This window comes from Ursus maritimus, unplaced genomic scaffold, assembly GCF_017311325.1.
Source record: "Ursus maritimus isolate PB19 unplaced genomic scaffold, ASM1731132v1 scaffold_13, whole genome shotgun sequence".
Classification (NCBI taxonomy): domain Eukaryota; kingdom Metazoa; phylum Chordata; class Mammalia; order Carnivora; family Ursidae; genus Ursus; species Ursus maritimus.
Genome location: NW_024423675.1, coordinates 26,631,601 through 26,643,147, shown reverse-complemented (window position 1 = coordinate 26,643,147; position 11,547 = coordinate 26,631,601). Strand labels below are relative to the sequence as shown.

General features: G+C 37.7%; 1 protein-coding gene across 3 annotated transcripts in view; it reads left to right on the top strand.

Moving 5' to 3' along the window:
• The first annotated feature begins 6,149 nt into the window (after positions 1-6,149).
• The window catches only part of GPRC6A (G protein-coupled receptor class C group 6 member A), a 19,349-nt gene continuing 13,951 nt past the window's right edge, over positions 6,150-11,547 (top strand). For all 3 annotated transcript variants that reach the window (XM_008691178.2, XM_008691177.2, XM_008691176.2), the window contains exons 1-2: positions 6,150-6,343; positions 9,349-9,652. In XM_008691178.2, coding sequence (XP_008689400.1) covers positions 6,150-6,343; positions 9,349-9,652 — 498 coding nt within the window. The remainder of the gene's footprint in view (positions 6,344-9,348; positions 9,653-11,547) is intronic.

Here is an 11,547-nt window from a genome sequence, read left to right as displayed (position 1 = left end):
TGTAAACAAATAAATAATCAACAGCAACAGATATTAATAAATGCCTGTGAAGAAAACGAATACATTCTCTAAGGGAGTGACATTTAAGCCAAAATCAAATACAAGAAGGTTGAAAATCCTCTAGTATCAACATCTGCAAGGTAAAAGAATATCTTTACGCTTTCTCAACTTTGAGCCCAGCACAGCAAACTGAGTAAGAAGGAACAGGTTTCTTGCCAGTGTAAGCATCCATTGTGAGCAAAATGTTTCTTTGGGAACGTGGGGATATAGAGGCACAGTTTGTAAATTCCCGAAAAAATGTTTTATAAATTAAGTAGTATTCATTTACCGTAGAGAAAAAGAGAGCCAAGTGGTTGACTTGCACTATGTCTAAATACGTCAGAAGACTGATTGAAAATTAGGACTTTCACTCAATCAACGAATTGTTATCAACAGCACTGAAGGAGTGATATGGCAGATTTGGTTTTCCATTGAATTTATAATTTAGTTTGATATTAAAATGGCTCTCAAGCACATGCAGCTTGTTGTGCAAAAGGCTAAAATCTTTTAGTTTTTTAATAACTCCACTAAAAATAAAATATAGTTTGCAATATGAGAGATTCAATTAATACATAAGAGAAGATTGAGGCTATAACCGGATCCTGAAGATCAGTCAGGATTTTGATTTCCTTGCCTATTTTACAACGGATGATAAGATGGGCAAAAGAAGTACTTTTGTAAGTGGAACAGTAATAGCAGAAGGGAGAAGATAAAGAAATGATGCATTACCATTCCATGCGAAACTATACAACGTGCATCTAAATGGTAACCTAAAATATTCAAGTTCTTCCCTTCAGTGAGAGGGGAAAACTCTCTCTCTCTCTCACACACACACACACACACACACACACACAACTTCAAGTTACAACAAAACATCTTAATAACAGTATCTTTTATATGATTTGTGGAAAAAATAAAATGAAAATAGTTCTGAAAAATGATCACCTGGCCTGTTCTCTGGGAACTAAGAAAACACTACACGCTTCTCCTACATAGCTTCGCTGGGAAAGAACTATCTTTCATTCATTTTGTGGTACGTAGGGGAAGTAGGGTCCGGGGTTCTTGGGGTAGTGATCTAGTTGTGCTCTCCTCTGCAATGGATGAGAAGTGACTTGTAATAACTGCTCACATAATCTTTTGACTGGTGGAATTAATTGGTGACATATATCAAGCAAACGTTGAAGCTGTTGGTGGAAGCCTAGTGAGGATGGATAGCAACAAAGGCAGGATCATTATCTCAGAAAACATTCCTGGGTTTCCTGGCAAGTAAGGCTTAAATCGAATAGACACTGCTTTTAACTTTTCTGGGGGTAACAGACCCATTTGATGATCTGACAAAAGCACTGAATGCTCTCCCCAGAATAATCCACAGGTGCGTGTTCACTCACAATTTTTACACAGTTTTAACGGACTCACAGACTTCCATGAACTCCATCCACAGACCCCCCCAGGGGTGCCCTAAGTAGGATACTATCCCTTCTGTTGCATATTAAAGGAAATTAATGACCTTATGTTAAAACTATATATGAAATGAAAAAAAATGCTAGGAGAGAAATTTTAATTACAGACAGTAACACAGCAGAGAAGATGATGTAGGATGGAACAGAAGCGTTGCAGTGATAAATGACAATTCAACTTGGAATAGCACAGTGAGGAAGTACGAGACAAGATGGGTAAAGACAGGGGAACAGGGTACCTGATAGGGGAAAGATTGCAAGAGGACCAAAATTTGACTGTTATTTTATAACCTTGCTAAGAACCATGTCTGATCTTATTGATCTATTTGAAATCCAACTAAATGAAATAAATTGCTTAGCTATGCAGTCGATGGGGTTCATTGGGGATTTAGGCCTTTGCCATGTAATTTGACCCTTTGCTGAAGTTTTACTGAACTTTGTGATTTCCAGGACAATGGTATTCTTCTAGCACTCCCTGCTGCTTATGCAATATGAAATAGTATTTTGATTTTTGCAAGTGAATGATAATCATAATAGACTATAAAATGCCGATCATATCTAGTACGTACTCTAGCTCAGATTAGCCTACTGGGGCTCATTTGCTATGAGCTTATCGATGACTTGTTAAAAAGATCAAACTGAGCAATACACTTGTAATGCTGCTAAATGCACCACAAAATTGTATTTTTTCAGAAAGACAATAAACTTTGAGATGTACAAAGACCTATCGAACCCTATCTCAGCCCTACAAAAAGTGTCCGTCTAGTTGAAGAGGTAACATTAAGACACAAAAAATGAGGACACAGTAAGAAGAGTAAGTAAACATGGAAGGCATTGCACAATAGAATCCAGCTGAAAGCGCCTGATCGTGGGATTCCTGGCTCAGCCCTGAGCGCTGTGTTCTTAAGGCTACAATCTCCTGTTACAACTACTTGATAAGGGATCCTTGTGAAAGACAAGCACACAAGGAACATAAAAAAGCACTCAAATTTCATGTTGACCAAATAAAATGCCGTTTTGGTATCATGCTTTGAATAGCTGCTTGTTTTAGCTAAATATATTTTTGTGCAGCCCTGAAAAAAAATAAAATAGAATAACTACCGGTGACGGGCGATGCGGACTAATGGATCAGAACTAATTCTTAAACTCTGTTTGTCCTGCCCCCCAGGCTGTAGACACTGGCATCTACCTGCATGACGCTGGGGTGGGCTTCTGTCATTTCAGGGTGAGCACGCTGAGCTGTCCGGCCAGGCCAGCGCTGGCCGCGGGTAGAGCAGTCACTTCCTGGCTAGTGTGCTCCAGAAGCTTCCGCCACAAACCCCTGCCGTGCTGTACCTTCCTGCGATTCCTCTCGCAGATAACTGAAATCCATTGTTTACACAGATTCCGTTAACTTTGAAGATGGTTCCACTTTAAAAACCTCACTGCAGATGCAAATAGCACTGTGGAGTCATTACTAGTATGAAATGTAATGAGTATGAAATGTAATGAAGCATGAAAGAGGGCTGTGGAGTTGGGGAGGTGGATGGAAAGCTATGGTAGCCGGAGAGAAAGCTAACATGCTAACAGCTGACAGGTGTCAAACTCACTGACTAGAAGTTTCTTAGAGTGCTGATGTCATACTGTGAGCCTCAGGTCCCAGAAGGCCATTTCCAGCCTGACCCAGTCTTTACGGCAGCCTTTTCGCGTTGGGGCTGGGGTGGGGGGTGGAGGGTCATTCCATCATCACTGCTACAGACAAATGGTGACAGAACAGAGCAACCCTACTCACTGAGTATATGTCCAAGCAGGGAAATGGTGTCTCTATGAGAATTATCACTTCCATACTATTCTCTTTAAATAATATTAGCCAGATAGCACTTCACATCGAGATAGTTACAAAGAAATACAGAACCTTGAGTTCCAAAGGAGGAAAGAACTACTGCCATCAGTAACTCATCTCTCAAACTTTCTTCAAGAGTTTTTATCCTTCAGAAACTGTTGTTTAAAAAAGATTTTTTGGAATAGTAATAGTTAGTGCTGACATGACATGTCAAACATATGCAACTGTTTTTAAATAGCAGAAAATATGGAGTGTAGATTCAAAATGATGGCTAAAAGTGCTGTCCCTAGTCCAAAATTAGACCTTGAAAATGACAGAAACTACAACAGTGAAGAGAATATGTACAGTGGAATTCTGAAGTAATTAATAGACTCTGTATCTTCCTTCAAGCCTAACTCAATAATGATTTACCTTCTAGGGAGACAATAACCAACTAGTGGTACTATTACCAGCATCATCGTTACTACCAGCCATGTGTTTACGGCGTTTGAGAAAGAGTTCCAAGCAATGCCAACTGTAGAATGAATCCCAAATTTAAGAATTAATAACTTTCAGTTTGGTTTTGGGAAGGGGAAGGTGGGAGCTCTATGTTCTGAATGTTTTGTGTCTTCCCAAAATTTACACAATGAAACGGAGCCCCAAAGGTTGTGGTATTGGGAGGTGGGGACTTTGGGAAGTGATTACGTCATGAGGGCAGAGCCCTCCTGACTGGGATTAATGCCCTTACAAAAGCAGCCTTGAGAAAGCTCCTTGACCTCTTCTACCACAGGAGATTTATAGCAGGATCTCATCCGATATTGAACCTGCCAGTGCCATGATCTTGCACTTCCCAGCCTCAAGAACTGTGAGATAAATGTTTGTTGCCTACAGGCCACCCAGGGTACGGTATTTTGGTCATACCAGCCCCAACGGACTAAGACAGGAGTTAATTATGGAATGCCTGCTAGAATACAGAAGCATGAAAAATCAATTCAGTTCAAGTCTCAAATGTACCTATGAGAAAGAATAGCCTACCTATCTTATAAATGAGAAAATTACTGTTCAGAAAGGTTTAGTAACTCATTCATGGTCACATGCTAAGTAGTGAGCAGAGCCAACCAGTCTGTCAGCTTCCCAAGTCTGAGCTCTCTCTGCCACGTAACACTGCATTTTATAGCACAAGGGCTTGCAAAACCCTTCTATCTTACCTTCAGAAGGCTCCTTTATAGAAATAGATTTTCCAACTTAGATTATATTTATTAAAATAAGAAAATGTGATTTATCTTTTTGTCAGAGAACAAAGTCCCTAAATATTGTTAAAATTACAACCTAAGAGAACTCATTGGTCCAACTTAGTCACTGATTTTTCAAATAAATGTCAGGTTTGAACAATAGGGTCCCATGAGGGTCAAACCTTCAGAATCCCTCTGAGTTATTTAATACCTATTATATATTTTGCTGAACAATTATCTGAACTTATTATTTTTATTATATTTTTGCCAAAATCATGTTTGAATTTGTAACTACAGTAACTGAGCAAAAAGCCTATATTGATACAAACAAATACGTCCAATTGCACACATATACACACACATGAATCGTAAGATTAAAAGGGGCAAAATGCAATTACTATACATTTGAAGAGACTTCAAACCCATGTATATTAAACTTTCTGAACAACTGAGGTTAACGGGTTTGGATCCCAAGAGGAAATCCTGCCAATGGTAAAAACATAGGACTTAAGGAATATTGGACACTGTGTGAAGAGCTCTGACCTCTCCACTCTTTGGTTGTTGTAACCCCACGTGTCAATGGACCTAAGGCTAATCAGGATGATGGAATACATTGTAATAGCCATTGCACTCTTTTATCTTCTGAAATCCCTCTAAAGGTGTCTGTGACCATCAACAAACTGGCTGTATGGGGTTTGGAACTGCCTGCCCATGATATAGTTCTTCTTAATCTAATATCTAGAAAAGATTACTTTTAAAAAGGAAAGTTAAAAATTTTTAACTTTTTCTTAATGGTTCCTAAGTCACTGAGGTTTATCTATCCTCTGTTAGATTCTAAAAGATATCCACTAAATCACATTAGTTCAGATTCCTAAGCATTTAAGAACATGCAGACTAAAATTCTTCCCAAATTTATAAAAAGTAAAATCCACAGACTGTGGCAATGTCAATATCTATGACAGACCTTTCTTGTTCAAAGCCAAACACTGTATCAGGTAAGTTTTTTGTCAAATTTTAGTTTTGCCCATTACTACCAAAACTACTTATTTCTAACACATGTAAACTGGAAGTGATAAATCCCTAAACTTAACTAAATTTCATTTTTTTAGATGGAGCTCTACTGGAAAAATAAAAGCAGAATGCTGTTTTTCCAAACAGTTTATAAACAACACAGAAGCTCTTGGGCCTTGAATGCAAGACCTTTGGAAATGCAAAACTGTCCGTTCCTGAAATGGAAAGCCTTTCCCAAACTGCTCCCACCTGAAGATTCTATATTCTACATCAAAAGAAATGGCAACATGACCCAAAGCCCTTGGCATATGAGTGAAGTAAAAGAGTACTGTCCCAGCGAGGACCTGTGTTTCTAATTCTGTGACTTTTTTCCTAGTGTGACTGCTAGAGTATATCTCCAACAATGGAATGTTAGAGTCTGATATGTTCTTATTGGTGAAGAACTGTTTTGACTATCATCAAGCATCTGAAAACTGAATGTTTCCGGCCTTTGACACTGCCCTATACCTTACATGGTGTTTACAGGTGAAATAAAGACCATGTTGCTGGCATGCTGTGAGCTGAATGATTCCTAAGAACTCACATGAACGGAGCAAATGAGAGCGAAGCATGGCATTATTGATTATACCGATGACCTGCTTTGGGAGTACTCTTGCTACTTCCCAGCCTTGCCAGACCCCTGATGACTTTGTGGCTGCCACTTCTCCAGGACATATCATGATCGGAGGTTTATTTGCCATTCATGAAAAAATGCTGTCCTCAGAAGACTATCCCAGACGACCAGAAATCCAGAAGTGTGTCGGGTGAGTAAAGTCTCAAAGAACACATTTAGTTTTCCAGATTATACTATGAGACTAAGGCATGTAAGCATTCACTTGTATTAACATCTAAATTACTTTAACAAAATTAAACTCGTATATTTTTAAGTTGCATATAGTCTTGCATTCCTTCCTTAAAAGAGAAATATATCAGCACTGTATGTATAATCAACTTCTAAGTGCAGAGGCAGTGAATGCTTTCCATTAGTGTATTTATTTCGATTTTGCCTAAAAACAAACAAACCCTGAAGTCACTTGAGAAAACCAATTAGGAGATGCTGTAGCCTGTCCACTACAAACATACATAGCACATATATATTTATTATATATTAATATTAAAGTATATTAATTTACATTACGTTATCTATTTATACTATGTATTGTTCATGTTCATATCCCCCACAACATGCATTTTGTTTTAAATATGAATGTATTATTTAGTGTTTTGTTTAAAATGGGCTACATTTAAAATTGCTCTCCACACCAGCATTTTTATCAATACTGCATTCATTTCATTCTTGAAATAATTGAATTCTTTCATGATAAATTAAGACCTTACTTTAGCTTAAAGTGCTCCTTCTTCTTTGATGAACACTTTCCACTCAACTTTGACTATAGAGAAGACATGGCACAGTGTACTATGGAAAAGGAAAGCTGGGCAGAGGAGGTTACAAATGGATTTTCTTTAAGGAGAGCAGGATATTTGAATTCTGAGTTCAGTTTGGGAACAAACTCATTTTGTAGACTTAGGCAAATCACTTAAACTCTTTGAGTTCCTGTTTCCAATTTTCTCTTTTGTAAAATAAGGGCCAGGATAAGGGCCAAGGACACAGGCAGCACCAGCTTCCGTCGCTATGGCAACATGATCATCGTGCTTCCTTCCACTCTGAAATCTGCTTTCTAGCTTCACATTTTTGTATGTAAATTTAACCTTCTTTTTCCCCTCCTTTTTTCTTGCTTTATTAAAAAGTATTTACCAACTCCTCTAAGAATGCTGATGAAATGTGGTTCCACATCACACTAAGATTCCTTCCTGGCATTCTCTCTACAAGTTGGGCACTTTGAGCTACTGTCTTCTTAAATGTTGATTATCAGGAATACTGGCAAACACCTCAAGATAAATAATGATTTTCAGAGCACTAAATTCGTACCTAAAGAATGACTGCAGTTGTGAGGCCCACAATTATAGGCCAACAGTTAAGGACGGAAAATATGAGAAAATCATTGATCTAATAAGCAAATTTATTCTGAAAAAAAATCACTGAATTTAACGTCCTTCCATATTATTGACACTCCTTAAGAGAGATAGTATTCATTCAGCATCAAACAACTATTTATTAAGTGCCTACATTAACTAGGCCCTATTCTAGGCACTGAGATAGTGAAATGAATACACCAAAGACATTTAGACTCTCATGGAGCTAACATGTGGGGACCCTGAACATATTATACATTTTAATTGTCATACGATGCATTATTTTTGTTATGATTCATTATTTTAACTTTTCTCTCCATGTTTCTTTCTTTAAATTAAAAACTTAATGCTCATTTGCCAAACTTCACTTTTAGATAGTCTCCAATGACAAATAATACTACTAAAATACTTTATCATTATTCAATGAACTAAGACACTTAAAAATATCAAAACCCTGAACAGTAATATTCTCCTCTATGAATGGGTAAAGAAGATGTGGTGTGATGGAATATTATTCAGCCATAAAAAAAGAATGAAATCTTGCCATTTGCAACAACATGGCTGAATCTAGGGAGTATAATGCTAAGTGAAATAACTCAATCAGAGAAAGACAAATACCATATGGTTTCACCCATTTAGGAAACAAAGTGAACGAAGGAAAAATAAAGAGACAACCCAAAAAACAGACTCTTCACTACAGAGAACAAACTGATGGCTAACAGAGGGAAGATGGATGGGGGGATGGGTGAAATAGGTGAAGAGGATTAAGAGTATACTTACCATGTTGAGCACTGAGTAATATATGGAATTTTTCAATCACTATATTGTACGCCAGAAACTAACACAACACTGCATGTTAACTGTACTGGAATTTGAAATAATAATGATAATGTTCTCCTTTATTCATTTAAAAAATACTTGAATTGGGACACCTGCGTGGCTCAGTCGGTTAAGCGTCTGCCTTCAGCTCAGGTCATGATCCCAGGATCCTGGGATCGAGTCCCACATCAGCCTCTCTGCTCAGCAGGGAGTCTGCTTCTCCCTCTCCCTCTGCCTGCCGCTCCCCCTCCTTGTGCTCTCTCTCTCTCTGTCAAATAAATAAATACAATCTTTTAAAAAATTAAAAATAAATAAAAAATATTTGAATCTTTACTGTTTGTAACCTTTTGTATACAGTGATGGATGACATAAACTTAACAGTAAAGCAGTAATCAAGCAACTCAGTGCCCTGAAGTCATCACAAATCAAGAAGTCAACTGGGAAAACCCACTGAAAGAGGAAATAGCTATGTTTCATCACTAAAATAGTGCACTTTATCCAGGAGAACCCTACTGAGCTTACCCACAGCCTGTTTTACATGTGATTCTTAAGAGTCTTATTAATCTGGCTTCCAACCATAATAGTTTAGTATCCAAAAAATACAAAACAAAACAAACAAACCAGGCTAGCGAGTCTAAGGAGCAGATACTTGGACAGCAATAAAATGGTGACATATAACTATAGAAAGGAGCAAAAATCAGACACACCTTCATACTGCAAAACACTAAACTGGGTATTTAAGTGATCCTAAAATTAATCAAGAAAAAGTTCCACAGACTCCATTTGAGAAACTATATACCCTTTAGAAAGGTTTCCATCAAGAACTATTTTTAAATAAATGAAGTTTAGTAAAGTTTACTCTTTACAAGGTAAGCTTTACTGATCCAGAAATTGTCTATCGTATGGCAGAGATGTGAATAAAATGAGTTGCCATCATGTCTATAGATGATTTTTTTTAAACCTTGTTTCCCAACAGCTTTGAAATATCAATTTTTCTTCAAACTCTTGCCATGATTCATAGCATTGAGATGATCAACAATTCACCACTATTATCTGGGGTCAAACTGGGGTACGAAATCTATGACACCTGTACCGAAGTCACAGTGGCAATGGCAGCCACTCTGAGGTTTCTTTCTAAGCTCAACTGCTCCAGAGAAGTCGTGGAGTTTAAGTGTGACTACTCCAGCTACATGCCAAGAGTTAAGGCTGTAATAGGTGCTGGATACTCGGAAATAACAATGGCGGTCTCCAGGATGCTGAATTTACAGCTCATGCCACAGGTAATTGTCTGACCTTGGACGTTGGGTTTGAGTATATTCTTTATTATGAGAGGATCAGGGTAACCTGGGAAATTAGTTAGGGAGCTGCTTCTACTTTAACTTTTCTTCCTCTTCAGCCAAAGAGGGCATGGTGCCCTATTCTGGATAGTATAGTGGACAGAGCACTAAGGGAAGAAAGTCACCCCTCCATCCGTCAGATCAAGTTTCTGAAGGTTCTCAGCGGGATTCAGATAAGACCGAAATCTCTGAGGGCCTCAACTGCCTTGTTTCTGTAATAACATCAGTTGGGTGCTATGAAGAAAACTGAAGAGAGACTGAGGGGTAAGGGGACATGCAGGTCAAGGAACACTTCCTGAAACTCGAATGAGAAGGGACAGCCAAGAGAAGATGGGGAGGAAAGGACAGTATCTATGCTGAGAAAATAGTTAAGTACAAAGTTGAAATGTCTGAAGAATAACAAAAGGTCAATATAGCTAGATCAGGTGTGTAGGAAGGAGTGCAGTAAGAAGTGCATTTGCAGAGATAAGCAAGGGTTGGTCATTCAGCATCTCTGAACTCCAAGAGTTCCATTCCATAGCCTAGTGAAGTTGATTTAAAAAAAAAGTTTATATCCAAAATGACAAACCAAAAGAATTATTCCTCCAAAAAGCTCAGAGACAAGACTTTGGTTCAAATTTTCTAGACCATGTCTAACGCTAGTTAGGTGATAAGTAAGAAAAGTAGACTATTTTTAACAATGATCATGTCATGTAAAAATGTAATTTCCATGATTGACAGCACTAGACAACACAAAAGGAAAGGGGACTCCCCGCAGAGGACACTGATTTTACTGAAGCCCAGGTGTCCAATGTAGATGAGCACAGCAACGCCAGGTGCAAAACGTAGTCTGCATAGCAATGTCAGGGAACTAAGGTTTAGTCAATGTCCACCCTGTGCCAAAATTCATTTAAATTTTCTCCTTGAATCTTCACAAGAATCTTATCATTTCACAGGTAAAGAAATGACTAACTTTCCCAAATTTATTGAAGCCAGGATTCTGACAGTTTGTCTGACTCCAAAGCCTATTGTCTTTCCACCATACCTGGTGGCTGCTGTAAATAGTTAAAAAAAATAATAAAATTCACCGAGCAAGTGACACAGTGCAATTGCAGCTGTGGAAGGTCATAATTCCCCTTAGAATAAAATCACCAGAGCTGTAAATCAAGCAAAACTTTGCACACATAAAGTAGGCCTCCCAAAATGCTGATTTGAGTAGATCAGGAGTCAGAAAACTATAGCATGTAGATCAAATGTGGCTCTCAAGCTCTTAAGCTGTCAAGTAAGAATGGTCTTTACATTTTTTAGAAGGTTGCAACAAATATATATATATATATATATATATATATATATGAATGACAGAGACCATATGTGACCAACAAAGCTTAAAATATTTTATATCTGGTCCTTTGTAAAAAGTATGTTGATGAATACTAGATGATTATTTGGCTGGATGATTTATTTTACCTGGAATAAAAAAATCACCAAAGTTGTCAATCAGACAAAATATTGAACACATCAGATGTCCCAAAATGCATTTTGTTTATTTGACCAGCTGCATTTTCCCTCTATTTATCTCTAAGTATTTAAATAATAGTCACTATTGACCTTGGTCTGAGATGTAAGATAGATATAATCGGATACAGAAGTGTAGCTGGAGGGTAGGATAGAGCCTGAACCTTCAGAGAGCTTGTACTATACACAATATGAAATGATTGAAGAGCAATGACTCTAAACAGTCACCAGGTACTAAATGTCATGATTTAAGCTATTTAAAGTCGAAGCTATAAAGCTTTATAGCTTTAAGCTATAAAGTCGAAGTTCATTGAAGGGAAAGAATGTAAAGAACCTCAGCATTT